General features: G+C 47.8%; 1 protein-coding gene across 5 annotated transcripts in view; it reads right to left on the bottom strand.

Moving 5' to 3' along the window:
* Nucleotides 1-1,240: 1,240 nt before the first annotated feature.
* Nucleotides 1,241-25,179, bottom strand: part of LOC311020636 (signal-induced proliferation-associated 1-like protein 2) — an 81,344-nt gene continuing 57,405 nt past the window's right edge. For 2 of the 5 annotated variants that reach the window (XM_084020793.1, XM_084020794.1), the window contains 13 exons: nt 24,210-24,470; nt 20,479-20,625; nt 19,172-19,275; nt 18,645-18,733; nt 17,235-17,608; nt 15,236-15,496; nt 13,988-14,041; nt 12,355-12,493; nt 8,439-8,658; nt 6,951-7,082; nt 4,472-4,589; nt 3,343-3,424; nt 1,241-3,023 (listed from right to left, as the gene is read on the bottom strand). In XM_084020793.1, coding sequence (XP_083876919.1) covers nt 2,877-3,023; nt 3,343-3,424; nt 4,472-4,589; nt 6,951-7,082; nt 8,439-8,658; nt 12,355-12,493; nt 13,988-14,041; nt 15,236-15,496; nt 17,235-17,608; nt 18,645-18,733; nt 19,172-19,275; nt 20,479-20,625; nt 24,210-24,470 — 2,128 coding nt within the window. In that variant the 3' untranslated portion in view covers nt 1,241-2,876. The remainder of the gene's footprint in view (nt 3,024-3,342; nt 3,425-4,471; nt 4,590-6,950; nt 7,083-8,438; nt 8,659-12,354; nt 12,494-13,987; nt 14,042-15,235; nt 15,497-17,234; nt 17,609-18,644; nt 18,734-19,171; nt 19,276-20,478; nt 20,626-24,209; nt 24,471-25,179) is intronic. The other 3 variants (XM_084020796.1, XM_084020795.1, XM_084020797.1) reach the window with 3 other exon arrangements.

Here is a 25,179-nt window from a genome sequence, read left to right as displayed (position 1 = left end):
CCGTCCAGGCGGGTTTATAGGAGGCTCCCTAAAGGGTGATCCAAAGAGGGGGGTGGGGGGGGTTGGGTATCCAGAAAAGACACTCACAGGTCGACACACCTGCCCCAGTCCTCTATAGGGCGTTATGGATCGGACTCCAACAGCTGGAAGGTTTTTAAAACGCAGGAAGTCGCAAACAAATTTAATTGTTTTTCTCTCTGCACCCAAAAAAAAAAGGGCTTATGATTAATTATTCAGCGAGTCCTTCGCCCGTCCCTGCGGTTAAAGCGACATCTGTCATTTATTTAAAAGCGGCATCAACTCACAGAAGTCACAAACACATTCTGGTTTCACGTTGCCACTGGGAAGTCTGAGCACACCTGCTGTTTACAAAATAGAGGATGGAGGGTCTCTTAGAAAAGGTCGTCATCATCCTGCAGGGAGCTCAGCAAACGTTCTGTCCAAAGTGAGCTCTTTGTCTGCAGGAGGATCGGGTGTCTGCTGAGGACACGCCGTCCTTCCAGATCACTTCCTACAAACTTACCACTCATCTCTTTCGATTTCTTTGGTTGGTTTTTCCACATTCGGATGCATTACATTTATAATTCTATCATAAAGTCCACTTGAAAGGTAGATGAAGGAACTTGTTGAAATGTTCAGAGCGGCTTCCAGACTTCAGAAAGCTTTCTAGTGCAAGATTTTCCTCCTCGAGTCTGTCTGGTCAGCGATTCTGACTGAACTGTGTCATGTGACCAATTAAACAGAATGCATTTTAATGCAAGGACTAGCCAGTAAGGAGACGGGATGAAGTTATAACGGCAGCTCTTTCAATGCACATGTAGGCATCCAGGTGTTGGTTCATACCGCCGCCATGTCTGCATGAACAGCATGAAGCTGTTAGCTTAGCATAGCATAAAGACTGGAATCGTGGCTCTGTGCAAAGCTAATGTCATATTAAAAAGATGAATCTTGTTTATTTAATTTGTAAAAACACAACTTAAAGTGTAAAAACGATTAGTTGTGGTTGTTTGCCGAGAGGCTAGCTGTTTCCCTCTGCTTCCAGTCTTTATGCTAAGCTAACAAGGATTCCAGCTTCATATTGAACAGTGTGAGCGGTATCCATCCTTTCCTTCACCACAAGGCACGAAAATAAAAACTGTTACTTTTAGACAGACTGATACAAAAAAACATGAGAGATTATCCTTCAGTTAAATTTCTTGAAATACGGAAAAGTATTAAAAACACGAAAAAACACTTATTTTTACAACTACATTTATTAAAAAACAAAACCCAAAATTGAACAAAACCAAAAAAAAAAAAAAAAAAAAAATGCAACCAGTGTCCCACCAGGGATGAGACAGTTCACGGAGAGAGACATTTTTAAAAGCATACAAACCAGCAAACTGTAATCTAGCAGCATCCAAATGTTGGAATCTCCAAAATCATCATTTATATATTTAAATATATAGTTGTTGTCGGTTTTTTTTTTTCCTTTTGCCCTGGCAAGCTACACACTTTACAACATACACAGAGCTTTATCTCTCCTTAGTGCAGAAAAAAAAACTTAATAAAATAAACAACTTTAGGTTAAATAAGCTTAAATAATAGTGTTAAATACAAGACACTTCTGTGGCAGATATGTACACAAATAAACACATTTGGCATTGTAAGTGTGGTTCACTGGCGCTTTGCTCTAATGCTCTAGAAACCACTGCATAAGAACACATTTTGCTGTGATAAACTACACACTCTCTCACACACACACACACTCACACACACATTCATACGATTTTATATCAGTGAGCCACAGACAAGGCATGTGTTTATAAAAGAGAATTAAAAAGCAAAGAGAAACAATCCATTTACAACCAAGAGTTTTAGGCACAGTCTCTTCCTGCTTTATAAATACATGTCAAGTACAACCGCTGCTCGACAGGAACTCTTCACGTTTGTGCTAACCTCTCTCTCTCTCTGTCTCTTTTTAAAATGGTTTTATTTTTATTTATTTAAACACAGTTTCGTAACTACCACTTCATTATTGCTAGGACATTGTGACAGTGAATGGAAACTACTGACAAACGTGTGTGTGTGTGTGTGTGTGTTGGAAAAAAAAAAAAAAAAGCACCTTTAAAACATCAAAATTACTGCCATGTGACCCTACGTTACGACACTGAGGGAAAGAAATGGAATTCATTGAAGGAAAAAAAGATGGCCCAAAAACTTTTTGAGAACCGGAAATCCAGAAAAAAAAAAGAAAGGGTCTCAGTTGAGCTACATTCATCCCCCCCACCACCACCACCACCACCTCCACCCGCCTCTCCACGCTGTATATTCAAGACCGCCACATGTGGATTCCTCTTGGTGCAAGCAGACAGCAAGTACCACTTCATTATGTCCAGTACATTCCTCCCCCTCCCCCCTCTGCTCCCCTGCGTCCGTGAAGGCCGGCACAGAAACAGCTGCGTGACAGTGTGCGATACAGTACAGCCGAGCGTACAGTACAGTGGACTGACGTGACAAACGTAGGTAGGTTATATGTTGACTACAGTAAATGAGCTTTACATTCCACTACTGTAAGATTCCCCTCAACCCCCTCCGCCAGTGCCGAGGATGAGGATGAGGAGCCCCTCCCCCTCCCAAGAGTGTCTTTCCAGAGGACAAAGAAGCCGCTAACGCCAGAAACAGTCCTGCACGTCAGACACAGGAGAGGGATCACAAAACCAAGGTCCAGATCAGGGTTTCAAGTCTCTGCACGAGTCTCCTGGGCAGTGTGTGTGTCTTTTTTTTTAAAGAGTCTTGATTACTCTGGGGGCCGGTAATGTTTATAGTTTGTTTGCCCGGGGGAGTCTTAAGCAGGAGGTGCCCAGGAGGAGTGAAGGCCCTCCCTCTCTCTTCTCTCAGGGTTTCTTGTCGATGGTGTGAAAGAACCACTCGGTGAACTTCCTGAGCTGAGCCGACGCCGTCTGGCTCTCCTCCTGCAGCCGCATGTTGTCCTGCCTCAGGTGTTGCACCTCCTCCTGCAACATCGCCTTGTCCTCTTTCTCCTGAACACACACACACACACATAATCAACACAAATGGAGGTTGATAAAAGCGGTGGCCATTAGGAGAACATCCGTCTGTCGTCGGCGTAAATGGGAGGCATTAACGTAGCGACGCAGCCTCTTCCCCGTTCAGATAAAAGTGCACTTCCTTCTCTCTCCATGTTAAGCACATTAGTGGAGGTGGGGAGGTGGGGAGGTGCAGGGCCGCCACACAATGAGGGGAAGGGAGGGAGCAGGATATTGAATTAGGTGGATGAGTTTACTGATGAGTTACTCGAACGTCTCGCCCCCCCGGATCAAGAAAGTGCTTTGAACTCACCTTTCTGAGGTCGTGCTGCAGCTGCCTGAGGATCACCTCCAACTGGTTGACTTTGCCAGTGAGGGTGGAGGGGGGGCCGCCGCTGTTGGAGGGGGGGGACAGGATGACGTTAAGACTCAGGAAATCAAACACAGTGGCTGTTTCTACCATGACGGGGAAGCCGATAATGACCTCCCCTTAGTTACCGTTGCTAAGCCTGTCAAGCTTCTCCTGTCTAGCCGTCAAGCCTGGATTTTGGCGCTATAGCTGATTTAATCAGCTTTAGCTAGCTAGCCTAAGCTAACGCTAAAACACGGCCGAGAACTTGGTTGCCAGCTGATGTTTTAATAGCTGTTGATTTGCTTTTAGATGACATATCTGTGAAAGGGTCTTAAATATGCACACGACGGCAACACATTTAGATGTTTTGCAGAGTGAGGCTAAAGTCTGTGTGAGCAGCTGTTTGCGTTTTGCAATGTTGAGCTGTTTTAAAATTAAGTACAGCATGATAAAATTAAAATGTGACTATAATCCTAACAACAGAGAAAAGGATTTGATGTACATGGACACCTACAATGTTTCATCAATCACGACTGAAATAACCAGTTTTAATTGTAATAAACGGATAAAAAATGATGCAGAATTAACGACGGAATGACGGGAATTCACAAAAAGTCCAAAGTCGTGGTTTTTAAAGTCTGTCTGCAAGACGATAAGCAAATAACTTTTAAAACGCTCGTTTTCTGGATTGAGTTCTGATCCATCAGAGGTAATCCACGCTAACACTGTAGCTGCTCCATCAACACTTAAAATAACAACATCTAGACATAAGCCACCTTGTTGTTTGCACCATAGACAGTCTCTGGTTTATACACATGGTCTGGTCTGGTCTCTGGACTAATGACTAATGGTTCTATGGTAGACCTCTGGGAGACCACAGACCACTATCACTCCAGAAGAGAATTTGCATGGACTTTTGCTGAGTTTTTGGTCGTTATTAAAATAACACACTTCCCTCCAAACTCTATAGATACAGAGTTCTTATTAGACACACTTCACTTTATCATGTGGAGAAGCCGGACAGGCCTGCTGTGCCTAGTTACGGTTGCTGAGCTATGATTGTTGTGTGTGTGTGTGTCGTAAAGCCTACTCTGCTTCCAGTGCCGCTCCCTCCGCCTCCACCACCCGTCTGGTCAGCTCTCTGGAGATCTGCAGGGCCTCCGCCCGCTGCATGTCCGTCATGGTGCAGAAGGACGCCACGCGCTGGTCTGGAGACGGAACAGGGGACGCAAACGGGTCAGAACCTGCCCTCAACAATCCAAAACCCCCCCCCAAAAAAACAGAGTGTTCATTTCACGGAGTCGACATGCAACTAAAGATCAACAACACACTGGCATGCACGCATTCCTGACGGGATGGGGCGATCGCAAGGCATGAATGAGCGCTCCTGAAGGCGGTCCCTGCCGGACTGCCAGATCCACAACCAGCCAGTAAGGAACAAGGTGGGAAACGGAGTGTTTCCCAGACTATCTCAGATATAGCGACTCCCTCGGGTGTTGCTCCGGTGCCCTCGCCCCTCTGAGCTTCCCCCGCCCGACATCTCTTTGGCTCATCACGGGTCGGATCCCAGAGAGCTGGAAGGCACCAGTCATGCTCGTTTTAGGATATCAGGCCCTTAAGCTCGCTCAAAGCCCCATGGAAAACCCAAACTTGGCATGTTCTGCTCGGGGACTGCTCAGTTTTGAGGCGTAACGCGCTTTTCTTTGGAAACCACACTGTCTCTCTCCCAAGCCCTTGGTCTGAGACTAAAGATAGGAGGATCAGCATATTCATAGGGAAGATTAAGGGGAACCCTTCCATTAATTTAGCCCCCCAAATGAAAGCTAATCCACTCCAAAGACAAAAGCCGAGCGAGCCTGCAGTAAGTTGTTCAGACGAGGTAGGAAAAGGGAAGCGCGAGCGTTCATTTACATATGAATGAACATGTTTTCCCTCGCTCGCGATGGCTGCATCAGGAAGATTAAAGACATCTCGGAAAGCAGTGACGGGCGCAGAAAAGCAGCTTGCCATTTTTTATTTATTATTTTTTGTGTGCGTGACCCGGTGTCCAGATTTACCACACACAAACGGCTGAAAATCAAAAAACAGATTAGGCCGAGGATAAATCACCACAATCTACGGGAGTGTACATTCTGTGCCGGACTTATTTGTGAGGGGAATATGAACCAATAGTTGACAAAGAGAGCTTTTCAGTGATTGCACCAAAAGCCCTTTTGTTGTCGAGTTGTCGACCCATTAAAAAAAAAAAAAAAAAAAAAATCCCATCTGCTTTCAGAAGTCAGGAGGGCACGGCTTGTTTGTGGATGCTGCGAGCTAATCCAAAGTGAATATGAACAGTCTCCGAGGATCCACATGACCGCGGTAAAGAGTGCTGGGAAATGCTTTACATAGCAGCCAACCTCCAAACTGAGCCCGTTAAAACACCCACGGCACAACGGCAGCGCCCCGGAGTCGCTTTCTGCTCGGCAACAAGGCTCCAGTTTACACAGCGCTTCTTTTTTTTCTCTTTTTTTTTTTTCTGGGCCAGCCAGGCTGCCGTGACAACTGCCTTCTAGCTGCCACTCAGACTCTGCATCATCTCCACTGATTCCACTCTTGTTAAATGCTACGCTGCGGGCTGTTGCAGCGGGAAATGATTCAAAAGGGAGAAACTCCGCAGAGCATTCATTAATTATGACAAATGAATGGTCACATGCTACGTTGCCCCGTTCGCTGGTTCTCGGGGGGGTCAGATGGAGTTCAAGTGGAAACAAACAAACTCGTGGCATGGAAGCGTTTTGGCGTGATGGATGGGAGAGAGAGAGAAGCAATGGCATGAGAGCGGGTCGCCTAAAGTACTTAAAGCAGGGGAACAAAATAAAAAGCAGAAGCGATGATGCCGATCATAAAGTGGCTGAAACGTGCCAACGCCAATTAACTGAAAACAAAGTGGGTGGAAAAGGACAGAAGAGGAAGCGATCGCTCTTGTGAGGACGCCGATTCCTAAATCCCTTTGCTCCAAAGTCCACAAAAACACTCCAAAGCAGCCATTCAGACAGCTCATAAGTAAGAAATAAACTTTTCTATTTAACAAAAGGAGAGACTCCGCCGCTTTGGGGCCGGATCTCTCATCGTTTCTGGAGAAAAAAAGATAAAAATCAAAACATCTTGCAGACCATATTCAGATTTAATGGTAGAAAAAGGGCCGAGAGAGGAGCTAAAATTACCCCAAACTATCAACTAGTGGAAGGCAGCGCGGTGAGAACGCTCCCTGAGTGGCCACTTGCTGGCTTTACGGTGTGAAAATTGGCTCCATGTCTGTGCTGACAGATGACGGCTCATTTTAGAACAGAGGTGCAAAAAGCAAAAAAAAAAAAGGAGTCCCACAAGTCACCTCCCACTGCACCTTCGGAGACACCGGAAGAAACACACAGCACACACAAACCTGCACATGCAAGCGAGCTAGCACACACGCACACACACACACACACACACTCACACACACACACGCACACGCTAAGCAGCCAGGAGGAGGGGGGAGGGGGAGGGGGGTTACACAAGGTGCCAGCAGCTTCAGCCAAGCTGGTTACCTTCAAAGGCTCGTGCTGCGTCAACCAGGTGAGACCAGTCCAGGCCCGAGGCAGTGTCTGGGAGGGGCATGAGGCCCGGGTCGCTGAACTTGGACCGGTCCGCCAAGGAGCCGTCAGAGAACCAAAACTCATCTGCAGAGACAGGCAGGCACTCCAATCAGTGTCTAGGCCTGGCCTGAGTTTTCGGGCTCTGAGTCGCCCATCAGTTTGCATCAAAGCAGACAAGAGGGGTTTGGGAGAGGAATGGAGGGGCGCAGAGGGAGGAGGGGAGGGGAGGGTCAACCTAGTGGTGCTCAACATGACGGTATCTACCTTACATCACGACACAGCGGGGTTCGAGTTCACGTCTAACCCGCGTGCCGGAATAACAAACGTTGCAAACATTTCACTCTGAAAGGAAAACGTATGTGACAGCACGACGGGCTCACATTAAAGCTGCTCTGCGTAGCCATCGCACGCCGCTGTCTGAGGGGCGATAAATGACTTGTCTAAGTGAATGTCTTCATGTTTCAATCAATATCTCCTCCCCTCCCCCCCCCCTCCACCCCTCCACCCTGTCAGCCCTGAAAGACGAGGAACGCAATAAACAAGCTCCCATTCTGCAGAGAGGCATTTAGAAAAGCATGAGTGGAGAAGCAGAGAAGAGAGAGGGAGAGAGAGAAAAGAGGAGCTTGAGGTGATGCTGACACTCTCCTTTCAATTTAGCCGGCGTCTTGGAGCCTGAGTGATTCACTGTTTACCAAATTGGGCTGTTTCAGTGAGGGGGAAAGGGAGAGCGAGAGCGAGAGAGCGAGCCTGTGTTCTCAACTACCCTTCAAAACAATCAGGAATCCATCAGGTTGACAGCCAGAAGAGGCCAGAGAGAAAAACATCTTCCCCAAAAGCCATTTTCTATCTATTCAAACGGAAAACGGCAGCCGGAGACGGGAGAAGGAACGGTATGGAAATGAGACAGGAGGGACGGAGGGGGGGAGGAGGGGGGGCAGGCGGGGAGTCATGAGTGAATGAAACATAACGTGTGACAGACATTGTGACATTCCTGATGGGAAAAAAAGAGGCATGTCGCAGATCTTCGAAGACCTGCGGCGACGGCAGCGGCGGCGGCAGGACACATCATCACACCTCGCTAATACATATTCAGCGGACGCTGGGATAACAGTAGAGAAGGCAGCAGTGACAGGTGTCTGCTTAATACAGATGGAGCGGCAGCCCCTCCCCCACCCTCCCCCCCCCCCCCGCCGCACCCCGCTTCCAATTAGCGGCTATATCGGGGAGCGGCGCTGGAGTGTGCACCAGTTGTGCTAATGATATTGGCGGGACACAAGTGGCTCTTCAAACAAGTATCTACATCCTGGCTTTTTATCTGAGAAGAGGAATGATAATCCAAGAGAATTCTAGCCTCCCCCCCCACCCCCCCCGCTGTCTCTAAGAGTCAGTGTTTGCCTGCCGTATCCATGGCGATGCAGCAGCAGCAGCATCTGTACTCACTCCTCAGGTTGGACGCTCCCTGGTTGTGGACCATGCGAGGGGGCAGCGTGCTGTGGTAGGGCGGCGTGGTGCTGAACAGGATGTCGTTGGGCATGGCCTGGTCCAGCATGGAGCTGTGCGAGCTGGCGTACGACGAGCCCTTGCGGTTGCTGCACACGCTCTCGTCCGACAGCGTGCGGTAGAGGGATCGCCGCGGCGACAAGCTGCCCACCGCCGACACCTTGAGAGGAAGGAGAACGACATCGCGTCAACACAGAGTCACATAAACGACGGAGACCCGACCCCCCCCCCCCCCCCCCCCCGAGCCACGCAGCAGGTTTACATGAGCGGACAGCTGGGCGGGGAACATCAGGGAGCGGTGTCGGGAATCAATTACAGTCTTTGCTCTCAGGAAAATGTGGATGGATTGAGCACAGCTGGAGGATGTCTGGTGGAGTGGGGGGGTTTCTGGAGTCGGTGACGGGGGGTCACTGTGCCGAGGCAGCCGATAGTCACTGAGATTAATGTGAAGACGTGCAGGAGGTAGAGAAGAAGAAGTGTGGAAGCGCCACGACACGGAAAAGAAAGCAGAAGATCCTGCCAGAATCTCCACAATGGAGGCGTTCACTTTTCCTGAAACTCCAGTTTGAGTGATTATGCAGGGATTTTCCTGAAGCACAGCAGTGCCATTAAAAAGCTCAGAATACACGATACATGAATAAACTCACTACACTTTGTGTTTGCATGTTAACAATCCAAACCCAAGAGATCACAGTGAAGCGGTGGATATTATATGCTTATTTAATGTGTGTTCACTGCTTTAAAGTACAAAGTGCCGATGCAGAGGTCAAAAAGGCATCATGAGGTCACGGCAAACAATCGGTGAACAATCACAAAAGCCTCCCCGAGGGGAATCATCTGCACAACGGAGAGAGGAATTACCCAGAATACCACCGCCGGCATAATCCAGTTTCATGACTGCGGCCGGAGGGATCCTCCCGTTTAAACACACACAGAAACCACATCGGCCAATCCGATCCATCATTGTCCCTTAAAGCCGACATAAATATTGCAGGAGTGACATCAGAAGTAGCCACAAATGATACGTGGGGCAGTCGGCCAGATGGGGAAACGTCTGCCTCTGGCTGCAGCTGTGACCGACGCTACACTCGCATCCCCCCGCAAGCCAACACCCAGCCGTCTCCATTTCAAACGCCGGTCCCCCCCCACAAATCCCACCGTGACAACTTAACCGACATCCAGTGCGTCTTTAAGGCCGAGATCCACGCGTGTACTCGGACTTAACGAGGTCGTCTCTTATTGCGAGACTTTATGAGATCAGAGTCTCTCGCTCATCAAAACAAGCCTTAAACGGGATTTGCGAAGCAAGAAATAGCAGCGATTTTGGATTCCAGTAAACGGAGTCACGGCAAAGGAAACATTTTTTTCTTTTTTGTGTGCAAAAATGGGGCTTACTGTTTTTTTCAGACGCCGTCTATTTATTACATCCAGCATCAAAACTCTCTGTAACACGTCTTGGCAGCGGTGAATTGAACCTTTTTTTATTTGTATTAATCAAACCTGTGAGATTATCGAGTATTTCCAGCGAGTCTAAATCCACCTCGGCTGGCAGCGATCCACAGCCCTGATTCAGAGCTGTACTGTGTTACCGCCACACGTCTGCTGAGATTTCCCTCTTCCTCACGCCGAACAAAAGACAACAACGAGCGCCGGAGGCCTTTGACGTGCCACTCGGGAGGATGTGTCGGACAACCACCTATTTTGCTTTCCCACAGGAGGTTCAAAAGAGGAACGCTGTGGGAGAGGAGGAGGAGGAGGAGGAGGCTGCCTTCCTCTACGTCAGACACACAATGGCGTGCCCGTCTGTGGAAGCGGCGCTCGGCGGACGCCGCGGCTGGCTGGCAGAAGGAAAACCTCTCTGCACCTGCTCACCAACACAAAGCCTCGGCGTCGGGTGAATACCGGAAGTGAGTTAACCTCCAGGTGATTGAACAAGTCAGACTGTAATTTGATATAAATCAACAATGAAGGCTGCCGGTCCTGTACTCTGATTGGTCTGTGTGCCAGCTGATGATTGAGGACGCGTCCCCCCCAGAGGAGAACAGTACGCGTTGATTGGGATCAGATGTTGTGTATATATATATATATATATATATATATATATATATATATATATATATATCCTCCCTTCCCGCGTCGCTCTCCTCTCCCAGAATGCTCTTCCCCACATTGTGTTATCCCACCCGGAGAACGGGCTCACAACAATGACTATATACCGCTCTTTGAACCCACCAAAAAGCAGCGGCGTGTACCTTTTGCGCCGGTTAATGTGTTTTCCTCCTCTGTGGGAAACAAAACAGAATCCGATGAAAGGAAGTCGCGGCTCGGGCACCGACGCACCTGCTTTCATTTCAGGCCGCCTGCTTCTCTTTGTCAGCATCTCATTCTGCACTACATCAACTCTCACAGGCAGCTGAACCTGAAGAACCCCGGTTGCCATGAAGATGCCGCGCGGTGACGTGGGAATCGTGTGAATGGCCCAGCTGTTGCAGCCTCCACCTCGTTATGTCGTCGAGCCGCCTGCTTGGATGTGCTACCTTGAACTCCACGTGTCACCTGTCGAGGTGTTGTGCACAGTTTCCAGTCTACGTCACCTCCCGACACTTCACAAATGTATGTGCACTTTATGCCGTCACTATTATTTTTTTTATGTATTAAAGTCCCAGTCGGCAACATGTTTTTGATCATATTCACTGAAGCCGACACTATGCTCCGATAGAACAACATAAATCATCCGGTTTTAGAAAAAAAAAACATGCCTCTACGTGCACAAAGAGCCCGGATCATCCTGTCCAATCAGCACGCAGGGCTGTGTTCGTGCACACACAGAGCCCCTCCCCCCTCGGGTCGTTCCACTATCACAGGGGGGAGGCGGAGGGAAGTTGCAACAAGCTTCTAATTCCTCGTTAAAAACCCAAACGAGGAGGTCCAAAACAACCAAGGAGAAGAAAACACTGGTGGAAAAGAAGGGAAAAAAGAAAGATGGCGACGGTGCCCGTGATAAAACCAGAGTCAACATCGGACCGTGTTTCAAAGGTGGCGTGATCTAAGGGATTTCAAAGGGCATGAAGTCGAGGGGGAGGAGCTCGGTGCTCGTGGGGGAGGAGCCTGAGAGTTGGAAACATTCAAAATCTGACAGAGTGCCCTCCATCCGCCGGACTTGATGATGACTGGGACTTTAACAAGCGGTTGCCACTGATGGCGACCAAAGGCAAAGAATTGGTCACTAATTTCTCAAAACGGTTGCTAAGGGCAACCTTCAAAACCCTTAGGGCCCCGTTTGCAAACAACAGCAAAGCAGGCAGGGAGCTGCTTGGCGTGAGGGACGAGGTCTGCCTGCTACCAGAGGACATGGCTGCCTTCTGTAGGGATGAAGTGCCTTTCTATTAGAATTGAGCAGCATCCAAAAATAACTCGTTTGTACGTCTCCAGGGTCCCTTCCTGCTAGATAATGGATGGGGGAAGGGGGGGCGCACGGGGAAGATGCAATTAATAGAGTCTGCAGTAGCCAGGAACATCAAACATCAATGCACTCTCTGCCTTTAATCCACGACATCCCGAGCAAACCCCCCCATTATAAACATAATTACCCATAACACCCGGTACCCTTCAACGGGGGACTGGGAGGGTCTTTTGTCGGCCCCCATCAGCTGTGGTTCCAGCTGATAGGCAGCAGACGTTTATCCTGCGTTACTGCTGATTCTTGTAGGTATAGGTCGGTTAGTCAGATAAAATAACCTGTGTTTCCTGTCCATCATCATGACTTCACAGTTTCAACAGGTTATATCTGTCGACACCACATCATCATCGTGTTACTTAGAGGTCAGTTAGTCAATCAAGCCACCGTGAACCTCACCTTCCGACTCCTGTCTTCCCCCGGAGGGCTGTCGGGCAGCATCATTTTCAGGTACTCTTCTTTCGAAAGTCTCTGCAGGGATTTCCCATCCTGCTCGGTGGCCTGGAGGCGGCAGGCGGCCTCCTGTGCGTACAGCTGCCTGCGGACGCAAACAGAGGGCACAGAGAAGAGCAGAGTTCATCAGGAGGGTCGAGGGGAGGAAAAAAAAAGCCCACTTCCTGGAAAAAGGGGAAGTCCTCGGACTACGGCAACTCTCGGGGTTCAGCTGTTTAGAAAAACGGACACACACACACACAAAAGGGTTCAGGTGGATCTGTCTTAGCATGCCAACATCAGATGCCTCCCATGCTCGTCAGGTGAAGTAACAAGGGTTAAAGAGGGGAAGCCAGAGGAAGGGGGGGATTCATTACCAATCCCACCCTGTCCCATCTCACTCTTGCCAAACCAGTGATTAGAGACAGTGTGCAGAATGCAGCCAAGCACCGTGTGAGGTAGAAAGGAAAGGGAAAACCAGAGACGAGTGCAAACCACAGACTGTAGTGTTCAGACAGAAGGACGGAGTGCTGTTGGACGGGGAAGGACAAAGGGCAGAGGAGAGGTGACATGTTCTGTTTTGCTGGTGGAGGATGACCTGGTGAAGGTGTGCGAGACTTTAAAGTGAGCAGCCTCCGAGTGCTAGAAGGCCACGGGGGGGAAAAACGCTTCACGGCGAGACGATGGGCTGCTTGGCTGCGCCGGTTACCTAGAGACACTATTGCTGAGTTTTCTTTTTTTTTTTTTAAAGCTTTTAGCACCATGGCAACCGAGCCCTAAATACATAGACGGGTATGGCAAATGTCTAACGTGTGATTGCCAGACGCAGTCAGACCACGGAGAGATCTCGGGTTCAAAAACAAATGGCTGTATTCTGCATCCAGGAAAAAGAAAGTGCAATTAACTGAGCTCTGTACACTGGTTGTTTGGTGCTAAAACTGTAGGGAACAACTCCCCCGTTCTTCTCCCTCCGCATCCCGACTAAGCTCTGGCCCCGTAATCATGGATCGATCATGAAGGAACAAATTGGACAAAACCTCGACCTTTGCAATCAAAAGGTCATTCTAACTGTGCTGTAATACAACTGTGTGTTATAAACGGCTCAGGTTCTGAGTACGGGTGGGAAAGAAACAGGAAAGAAATGCACTTTTTTTTTTAGTTTAATGCCAGAAATGTGCAAAAATAAAAGGAAACACATTCCTCTGTATCTTCTACTGAGGACGAAGCCTCCGTGTCATGCTGCCACTAGCTGTTACACACCTCGGCCAGAAAGGCCACCGAAATAAAAGAGTGCTGCACGCGACAACAACACCTCTGGTTTTCGGATGCAGACCGGATCGCTCGCCACATGTCACCCCGCTCTCTTATCTATCTCTTATCACCGTTCCAAACCAGGAGGAAGTATATATGCGGACGGGTTACACAGCAGTAGGACACAGAGGAGAAATGTCACGGCCGCTGATGCATCTCAGCATGGAGGACGAGCACTTTGGACCTGTGCACGAGACTGGGACAAAGGGTGGAGGGAGGGGTTAGGTTGGGGGAGCAGGCTGGACCACGTGGAGGGGGGGAGGGGGGGTGACTTGGACTAACTGTGTACCTTGAACGCTCAGACAGCATATTGAGAAGGAACGCTAACAAGCTCTCCGCTCCTCTGGAACAAGAAGCAGAAGCAAGAGAGAAACAGGGTTAGGAGCATCCCAATGCATCGGCGTTAAGAGCAAATGAGAAAACTTTTGTTTAAGGAAGTGGAGTGGGGGGGGGGGGGGGGGGGGGGGGTGAAGAAGAGAAACTCCATTACGTTAGAACAATATCCCTGAGTAATATTAGACCATTCATCACGGTGGCTGCCCTTACGTAAAAGATGAAATAAAACTGTAGGAATATATAAACAAACAACGGGGAAGGGTAACTGAATTACAGAGCTTTCTCATAAGTCGGCAGGAGATGACTTCGCTGCACGCCATCAATCACACCGTCCTTAAGTGGCAAATTTCACAGGCTAAATTAAATTACTTGGGGAGCGAGAGCAGGAGGCTTCTTCCGGGGGTAAGACCCTCATTCTCCAAAACACACACTCAACCAAGCACACACACACACACACACGATCAGAGCAGTTTAGATTCCTCCGTCAATGCCTCCCTGTTCTCGACAGCCAATCATTTAATCACCAGACGGATGCAGTCAGCGCTCACGTGAAGTCTGAGGCGGAGTTTCCCAACCTGGCCGAGCGGCTGCATCCTAGGAGATATCTCTGGATGCTAACTCTGCGGGCGGTTGTGTGTGTGTGTGTGTGACAGCAGCAGTGAGTGTGTGTGTGTGTGTGTGTGTGTGTGTGTGTGTGTGTGTGTGTGTGTGTGTGGATCGCTGTTTTGGCTCCCAGCAGAGATGCTGATCTGGCGGAGGCTGGCTCGCCTGGTAGTCCACTGGGGACGCGGCTTCACGGGAACAATCAATAACCGCAAGTGACATGTGCCAAGTGTATTATATCCGCGGCTTCATTGAGCTTATTTATTTTCTGGCTGTCTGCTTCAATCAGGGCCAGTTTGTGCACGCTGGGTGGGCTGACTGTAGGAGAGGGGCGGGGAGGTGCACTCGTATTGGAATGGGCCCGGCTCTCGTGCAACAGTTAAGTCTGGGAGTAAACAGCTCTGCAGCGAGCGGCACGGTGCCGACAAGGCCAGTTAGCATGATTGTAAAGCGTGTCATCTAGCGTTGCATGATAGATGCTGTTGAACTTAATTTGAGCCGGCATCAAACTACTCCCCCTTTTTTTTTGTGGTACAAGAGCTTATTTGGTGATGTTCTCATACGTTCTCTTTGCTTTCTCTCTCTCACACACACTCACCCACACTCTGAAATGTTGGGCGGTCCCTCAGTGCTGTGGGCATCATCATCATCATCATCATCAGTTGTCTTCATGCCCACTGGGAGCTTGCAATCAGGCCGTGTCTGTCCACAGGCCTCTGAGCTGGGCTCCGGCCCCGCGGACTCTGGCCCCGGCCCCCCTGAGCTGCTGGTCTGGGGGATGGTGTACACCTTGGAGGAGTCAGCGGACATACAGTATCTGGCACCGCGGGCCAGGGGACTGCCAGAGTGGTGCGAGCCACTGATCAAACAGCAACAAATAAAAAGAAAAGAAAAGAAAAAAAAAAAGCATAATGTAACTCAAAAGTGACCAAAATGAATGAATTTAAAAACATGAAAGCATAACAAACAACAATGAGAAGAATGAGAGGAACGATCGCTCAGATGTTTCGTTTTTTTTAAATTTCCGACTATAAATGCTGCTGTTAGCTTAGCCCGGATGACGTCATCGCCTCCTCACACAGAGCCGAGTCGAGCTAATTCACCTCTGACCTACATGGTGGAGATGACTCGCATCCAGTCTATCATGTGCATATTCCTGCTGAACTTTGTCCTTTAAATATTTTAGTCAAATATCAACTGACAAAGAGGATTAAAGGGTCACTGCGCTCAAATCGGGAAGAAGCGTACCTTCCCTCTAACTCCCAGTGGTTTCCAGTCAGTTTTGACGTATACTATGACTTTGGGTTTTCACAATAAAAAAATAATAATGCAAGGTAACAGCAAGGCTAGATATCACTGCTTAATGGGGAAATGTTTCTCATTTTCTGTTTTGGGTGACCTGAACTTCAAATAGATAAACAAGGATGGAAATGTGGAAAATTCATAATATTTTAGTGACAGCTTATATACAATATTCTGCACCACTTCTCTGTTTGTGGTTATTGTTTCAGCTCAGAATAACCATCTTCTTCTACTGCGTCCTCGTTGAAATGACGGTAGTTTGATGCAGGATGAGAATCATATTGACAGTGATGAGAAAATGAGCCATGCATCATGTAAAGAGCGCTCTGCTCGTCTTTGCTCCTGCATTGCCTACGATGCATCCTTTCCTACTGTGGCTTCCTCTTCATGCCATCATTAGAAACGAGTGTTTCATGTCGGCGGGCCTGCTTAGGATCAACTGGACTCAGATCTAGATAAGCTGCACAGGTCCACACAGATGTCAGCTTTTCACTCCAACATCTTGTTGTGTGTTGGAAAAAAAAATCTGCAAGATGTTCTCCTAAAATACCCGGAGACATCGGAGTCGGCTTAAGCTGGAGGCGCTCACGTTTCCATATTCATGACCATCTGGGCCACACCCCTGCAGAATGTGCTCCTGCTGCTTCGCTGTTTGCTCAGACGACACCCGGGTGTCAAAGACCATTACTTTAAAAAAAAAGAGGCAGGGAAGCATCGAAGCAGTCAAGGTGATGGCACGGGACGCTTTTACTCATTTCTGAACGGTGTCCAGGAGTGGAGACGGCTCTGACGCCCCCCCCAACAGGTCAATGATCTCAGCAGATTGTGCTAACGCAGCCCTGGAAGGCATCAACAAACAGATACCCATTCTATTTCACAGGAGACCGGCTGTGAGTGGCTGCGGGGCCAAGCCTCTCTGACACCCTCTCCTCCTCCTCCCCAGATGGGCTCCAGTCTGGTGAGGAGGACTTGGACCACCCACCCCTCCGTATTGCCAGACAGCACCCCCACCCACCGACTTCAGCACAGCTGGATGCGTCAGGCAGTGGGTCAGGAGCGGAGGGATCTGTGTGCGGGCGTTCGTCTCGTGTTTAGTGGAACAGATAATGTGCTGAATAGATCTCCGGCGGTGGTTAATGCAGGAATATACATCCGCATCCACAACACAAAGCTAGACAGATTGGAGTTATTAACCATAGAAGAAGAAGAATACGTCGTGGTGACAACTACAACCCACAAAGGTCACCCATCGCTTGACCCCAAACACGGTGTAAAACCCTGTCTCGGCACCGTACCTCGAGTGGGAGGAGATCTCGCTCAGGTCGCCGATGCTCCCTTCCGTCACGTGACTGGACATGATGGCGGAGGCGTAGCCCTGCGGCAGGTACAGCTTCCCGTGCTCCTCCTCCGACGCGCCGTCCTCGTGGTGCTCCGACGCCCACGGGTGCCCCTGCTCCCCGGCCCTGCCCTGCAGCAGCACCCGGGCTCCGGGGGCCACGCAGGGGTTGGTGTCGATGCCGCTGTCCGTGGACGCCCCCTTGATGTACGTGAGGCCCAGCATCTCCGGGTCCATCAGGTCGCCGGAGCCAAAGTGCTTGTCGTCGCTGTTGCTGGAGGCGTTGCTGGAGAGAGTGTTGCTACTCGAGTGGCTCGAGGTCTTGTCGGTGGCCTGGGTTCGAAAAAGAGAGAAAACAAGTGTGTTAAAGGAATTAAAACTCAGACGAGGTCAAACAGCAGCTGCAGATCGTTCTTACGGCTGCTTTAACTAGGCTCGGCGCAGCAGAGGGGGATGGGTTCACCCGTCAGGCTTCATCACATGTTCATGTGGCCCTGACTGAGGTGACGGCTTCCTTTCTGGAGGCACCGTGATGCTGTCAGACCAGTCGACAGCCACAGGATGGTGTACAGACAGAGCATGCTGGATGTCACACACTTTGTGTTTGGTACCTGAGAGATCCGTGTGATCTGGCTGACCCTGAATCAGTTTTTAAAGAGGGATGTGAAATATTTCAGTGTTTCACTCCGTTGTGATCAGACCGCCACAGAATTAAATAAAACATGCGATGTAGATCGGCAGCCAATTAATTAAATGTACTCACTCAAAACTCAAGTGAAGGGCGGTGAATGGATGTTCTTAATTACAGAGTAGAAAACTACGGATTATGATGTGTCATGTTTTCTTCATTTTGCTTTGTTAAATCAAGAAAGCAACGTGAATCACATCCAATCACAACCAGCTACTCTGATTTAAAAAAACAGGCTCTATGCATTATGAAAAGAGAAAGCCAAGGGAATGGTTTGAATCTGCATCCTATATTCTGGGTTAAGAAAAGACGAAGGAGTTAAAGGAGAGGGGAATACAGAGAAAGGAGCCGAAGAGAGGGAGCACTAAATATATTCAACCTTCTAGGAAAAAACGTGTCCTAGAAAAGTGTGAGAGCCCCAGAAACGGTGATGAGACGCTGATGAAGGGAAAGTGATGAGAGCAAAGAGCGGCGAGAGGCGACGACGTGAGGTCGAATCCCCCGATCGGGCTGCTGATTGCCACAAAGCGGATAAACAAGGGCAATCTGACCTCACCCCCATTCAAACAGCGTTGGGGGGGTAAACCGGGGCCGACAGTGCAGATCGACTACAAACAACCAGACAAGATGCATTTATAAACACTTCCTTTAAAACGCCACAGACGGAAATCAAACACTGACCCTGGACAGCTTGTTGGGCGAGTCCTTCCCTCCTTCCCTTTGCTTCAGAGGGTTCAGGATCTTGGTGGACGGGATGTGCCATTTGGCCTCTGTGGAGCGAGAAGACAAGGCTGAGTGTGTGTGTGGGGAGTAGCAGGTGTGAATAATAAAAATACTACTTTATTTGTATAGCACTTTCCATAAAACAACATAAAAACTAATCACAAATATAAAAGGAAAAACTCAAAAACACACTAATTAAAAGATAATTTACAAATAAATCATCCAAAAAGGTAAAACAAGTAAAAAAAACTATTAAAATAAACTTAACAACAGAACCATATCATATAAAACAGATCAGATTAGCTGTTGGGCAAAAAGGCAATTTAAAAGCAGAAACAGTGTCAGAGGATGGAATACTAACTGGTAGACTGAGGTCACCCTTTGACCTCAACCTGGACTCTGGAACAGCTGGTAGCCCTAACCCAGCAGGTCTGAGAGGCCTCTTTGGGCAGTAAGGGCTTCCCTGATGTACTCTTTGGACTCACCTGCAGACCTGGTCCTCTCCAGGGTCGGCTCCCGATCCCGGTGGATCTCCCCGTCGCCCCCTTGGATGTCGCCCGGCCGCTCATGGAGGGTCGGGGAGGGACACCTGGAGGAAAGGAAACGGGATGTAAATCACGTTTCCATCTATAGCGTGAACTCCATTCCAGCCAGAGAACGGCTCCGACAGATTTACCGCCGATGTTCGGCAATTAGCTCGGGATCGTTTAAGGTCGATTCACTTGAGCTCGTGATAGAATAGAGAAGCTGCCAGACAAGAGGCCTCCTTTCATCGGACTTGACGCGCCGCGTGCTCTCTCCCCGACAAAAGGGGAATTATTTTCAACGCGGGTCTTAATTAAACCTTAAAGAGCTAACAGAGGTCACGTCTGATGAGCGGAGGCCATCAATCAGCTCGCCATCGTGTCCGTTTCTCCCCGAGAGGTTCCACGTACTTTTGAGGCCTCTGACAGGAAGGCAGCCGGGTGTGGATAAGCCTCCTGTCATGGTCGGTAGCCGCTTACAGACAGACATTGGTCTCTGATGGGTTCTGCTCAGTCTGACAGATGTTACGCCTCTGCAGTCTGAAGCTCTGACGACCATTATGTGATCAAACGCAGGAGAAGAAGAACATTGAAAAGGAGGCCTACAGTGATACGCACGCAGAAACTGGGAAACTGTGATGACGGACAGAGAGCATGGCGGCTTCTTTCATGTGGACGGAAGCTAAAAGGTGAAACCTCTTCCTGCTGCACTCAAGACAAAGACCACTTCTAAGTGGCTTTCTATGAAATTACAGTGCAGTTTGTGAAACCGGCACTTACAGCAGCCTACACTGAAGTACAAGAAATTATTCTTTATAATCACTTCCTATCAACCTGGTGCTCACAGCCTCGGCAAGAAAAGAGACTCGGCTTTCCAACGGCTCTAAAAACGGAACGGCTTAATTTAAAAGTGGAAGCATTTCTGTTCTTCTGTATGCGATCATGAAAGTACGGCGTTGATTGAATAGAAGCTATAATCATGTATTTTAAATTAAACTCCATAATCTTCCATAATTTTAAGCTCTGGATGTAGTTTTATCAATTCCTGCCTATGAGGAAAAATAGAAAAAGGTGTGACCAATGGCCGAGAGTGTGCTGATGATTCGGTCATTTCATGTGGAAAAATTGCCGTAATTTTGCGAAATTGCAAGTTCTCAGAAGGAAGTGCCGCCTGTGACTGATTGTAGCTGCCGTCATTACTGCAAAAGTGCATATTCCAACTTGGGAGGCTATTTCTGAGGAAGTAGACCTGCCGTTGGTCCCCGTACCCATCGTATCCGGGCTGCTGGGACCAGGTGCTGCTGCCGCAGGGTCCCGGGTCACTGGAGGAGGACTGGTTACTGGGGGAGCTGCGGTAGTGCTGGTCTCCTTTGTTACACGAGGTGACCTGGGGGTTCTCCATATCCTGCATGGTCCTACAGAAACACAGGGACACGAGTGTAAAACACACGGCCATGGGCTGCTGAATAAAAATATATATATATTATATCATTATAATAATAAATAAATATATATGCATCTGTGTGTGTGTGTGAAAAAATACAGAATATAAAGAAAAATTGTAAATATACAATAAATAATATTATTCCTTTATGCTTGAGGCCCAATCCTAAAGTAATTATGTCAACAAAAACAAAGAAAAAAGCACATACATACATGCATAAATACGTAATATATGAAATATATTAAAACAAATTAAAATAAAAGGCGAATATTTAAATATATAATAAATATCATTGTTCACACATTTTGTCTGCTTCATTCAGACCCAATTCTAACGTTATTATGCAAACAAATCATAAGAAATAACACACATAAATGACAGAGTATGCAGCTAGATTTAGCTGAAGACATGATGTAAAATAATATATATATATATATATATATATATGTATTCGATTTAAGGCAGTAACTAATACCTAAATAGTGTATAAAATGTCAGAAAATAATGAAGAATGACCGTCACGATTACCCAGAATCGTTCAAATAGCTTGTTTTGTTCAACCAACAGTCCCAAACCAGAGGATATTCACTTTACAATCACAGAAAACAAGGAAAAACAGTCCACAAATAACTTATTTGAGCTCAAAACCTAAATTAGACTCTCTCTACTTCCTTCCCTCTCTGTCCAGCATTCAGCCCTTTATTTATCATCCGGTTCCCTCCGGGCTCATGCACGTGAGCACCGTGCACTAATCTGGAGGAAAACGTGAGAGCCGCCAGCGAGGGAGCCGGTGTCTTGTTCTCCAAAGACAAACAGAATGGGAGATTAGTTATGGTAATACGCTGGGAGAGTAATCCAGGTGGGGCGGCCTTGTGAACGGAGGAGGCTTCTGCTTCGAAACACCAAAATCAATTCTGCTCTTCTTTCACACGCGACCTGATAAAAGGGAAGTTTAGTCATTAGCCTGCTCCGGGCTTCGCCTCAACCTCTCCGACGTGTATTACACCGTCTCGCAATGAGCCCTGACCTGACTTCATATCTTCAGACGGGAGGTTTCTCGCTGCTTGTTTTCGGATCCCGGGTCAGGACAAACTTTTGTGGTGAAAGATAAACATTTGACGTGAGTTATGTCTGCAGCCCAGAGGCCTTTCCTTTCAAGCAACAAACACAAAGTAGGTTAAATGACCGGACGGATATAAGACTGCAATAACACGGGCTGGATGGCTTTATTATAATGCATAATGGCTTTAGGACAGGACAATTTAAAGGGACAATCTCATGATTTAACAATAAATAAACACCAAAAGGTGAAACATTCTTTCAGCTTCGTCATCAGGTTTCCTTCGTCTAGACCTCCAACATCATCAAACGCATCGAAAGCAGCTGCTTTTCCTTCCCCTTCTCTTCACGTGATGTAAAGTTCTGGAGGGGAACTATTGGACTTTTTTTATCCTCTGCGCTGCAATAACATTGGATGCTGCAGAGATTAGCAGTCAGGCCCCAGTTGGCTGCGGGGTAGGTGTCATATTTTACTGTGCCAAGTCCTGGATTGGGCTGAATGTTTTATATATCCCAAGCTATCAAGATTCATATGAACGAGCGGTGCTCAGCCTTTTGATTCCTCACAGATAACCTCAAACAACGGCGTCGCAGCCAGCTGTCACGTTCCAAACGTGTTTATTTGAACTGGAACCGGAGGTCGTTTCACTCATAACACTTATATAAAATTGGATATTGTTGAACTGTCTATGTTTAGGTCACTTGGATTATCTATTAGTGTTAATTTTTCTACATTTAGCTAACCATCTTAACCTTCTGTGCATTCATTTAGCTACACAAGCAAAAGTTAATGTCTTTAAGCCTCTATAAACCCTCCATTCATTCGGCTACTTTTAGCCATCTGTATTCCAACATCTCCACGTACAACGAGGGACGCATCGATACGTCCTCCCGACGCCGCTGAGGCAACGTGGCGTTAACCTTCTCCTCCGTTGAGCCTAATAAGCCGCCCAGCTGCGACAATAACCTGATGCGCAAAACATTAAATCCATCATTTATCACCAGCTGCAGAACGAGAGCTAAACCGACTCGAGTCTCCGCTAAGTCTCCGCCACGCCGGCTCATTCAGCCGTGGAGTCGTCAGCTGTGTCTGCCTGCCGTAATCCCACGCATTACAGCCCGACGCGATGTCAGCCAGTCAAGAGAGAGTGTGTGTGACGGCGGGTATGGAGTCAGCAGTACACCCGTGGATGTAGCAGTGCATTGTGGGTACATATAAGCTAAGGTCTTGTGTTTTGTTGTTAACAGGGTTCGCCCCCGAGTTTAGCAACAACTCCGCTCCGGCTCAGGAACACTTAAGGTGGACGGACCTTTAAGGTGGACCGGCGCTATTCTCTTAAGCTGCTCCTCTGAGTCTTACTTAGCTATTTTCTTTTTATGTTTTTACTGTTTAACTGACATCACAGTTAATTATTAACATTTGAACTGAAAACACAAAGTTCAATGCTAAATGCTACATTTTTTTATGTGTTTTCAAAGTGCAATGGTGGTATTAAGTACTCGTATTGGTACTGAAATATAAGTACTAATAAAAAAAATAAATAAAAAAAAGGGTGCATCCCTACTGGGTTACAAATACAAGCTGCTATGAATGAATATATGAATTATTCTACATGTGGCTTTATTCTTCCTAGAATATGTGACTGTATAATACACTCCCCCTCCTCCCCTCCTCCCCCCTCCTCCCGTCTCTCGCTCCCACTTCAGTCCTTCACCCCCCCTCCTCTACTCCCACTTCCTCTGGGGGTGCTACATATCGTGGTCCAGGGAAGAGCACTCTCTTTGTTTCAGCAGTAATTGGATGAGATGAGCTGAGCTGTGTCAGTGTCCCCATCACCTCCTCCTCAGCATGGTGCAGGAAGGGGGGGGGGGGGGGGGTACGGAGCGAGAGAGAGGAGAGAGAAAGGAGCGAGGGAGAATGGAGTGCTCCCGCTGCCAGGGACTCTGATTAGGCAGCGAAGGCGGCCATTATCCCAGTATAGTCAGAGCAGGCAACGCCGGGGGGGTCGGAGGGGGGGGTCGGTGTGAGACACTGGAAAGGTTATCATGACTGGAGGGGTTTCATTACAATGAACAAATCACTGCTTTACATGGCTCAATGGAGATGTCCAAAGGAGACAGCGTGTAGGAACAAAGTCTGAGCGCCGCCTTATCATCCGAAAACGGAGATGAAAAGCGAAAGCACTAAACCGCTCCGTTTTTTTATATGTATGCAAATAGCCCAACCTCCATGAAAGCCCCTCAAAGTGTTACGGCGGCTCTCGTCTGTAAATGAGGGAGGCTCACAGTTCAAAGATTTCGTCTCAAAAGGATCGGAGCTTTTGAGCGGCGCAATGTTTGATCACCAAACTCGCTTTCTGTGAAAACCTTGGGTGGGGAGCGCGAACTAAACAGTGGCATGAAAACTTCATTTTGTTTGTTTTGCTCTCTTTTTTTTGATATTTTGAAGTTTCTTTTCACTCCCACAAAAAAATATGTTTGAGTTGCAGTATTTACCTGGACCCATCTGGCAACTTCCTGTCGAAGGAGGTGCTTCGCGGGATCGCCGCCTGGTGCTGCTGGAGGATCTGCTGGCACTGCAGGCGGTCGGGGCCCTGCGTGGGCGAGCTCCGGGACAGCGGCGGCGGCGGCCCGGCAGCCGTGGGCACCCGATGCCAGGTGGTGTTTCTCCTGAAGGGCGTCTTGTACTCGCAGGGCGTCCCCTCGCTGTCGACCTTGTACTCCACCATGGGGATGCGGTAGAGCTCCGAGCAGCCGCTGAGTGAAGGAGACCAAGGAGAAGGTTAAGTTCACCCCAGAACCAAAATAAAACTTTATTTATTGGTCTAGATCAGTCCAATTAAACTCAACAGGTTTTATTTACAAATAAATACAATCTAAAACCTGAAGGGATTTTTTTTTTTACCCCAATCTTCTCACACAGGAGTCAGCGTTACTATGGTTACGCACATGCTGTGTCTCTGTCGCTCAGAAACTTTAATAATAAACCGTTTTTGACGCAAACTTTGGCTGTTTAATCCAAAGTGTAGGTGAGGTAGAATTGGAGGAAATTGGTTTTAAATTTCGATATTTTTTTCAGTATTCCTCATATTTGGTCCCCCTTTTTTAAAAAAAACCCAGGGTAGGGAGCATAGATCTTTATTATCCCATTATTTTAAAGAGAAATATGTGTAATATATCTAGATTCTATGTCAGATATGGTATCCAATAAACACAAATTAGCAATTAAAAGGCCTGTGTAGCATCAGACTTGCATTGGTCCAGGTCTTTCATATTACAAATCATTCTTTCCCCATTAATAATCTAAAAAATAATGATTAGTGCAGCTGTAATCTGATGTCAATCTTCCACCTGCTGTACAAAGTAGATTAATCACAGAGAAAACTATTTGAATCCAAGTAATAAATCACATATTCCACCATTAGTCTTCTCCATCATTACTTCAGCAGTGTGCATACAAGCGAAA

This window comes from Eutrigla gurnardus (genome assembly GCF_963514095.1).
Source record: "Eutrigla gurnardus genome assembly, chromosome: 11".
NCBI lineage: Eukaryota > Metazoa > Chordata > Actinopteri > Perciformes > Triglidae > Eutrigla > Eutrigla gurnardus.
This window is presented reverse-complemented; position numbering and strand designations above follow the sequence as displayed.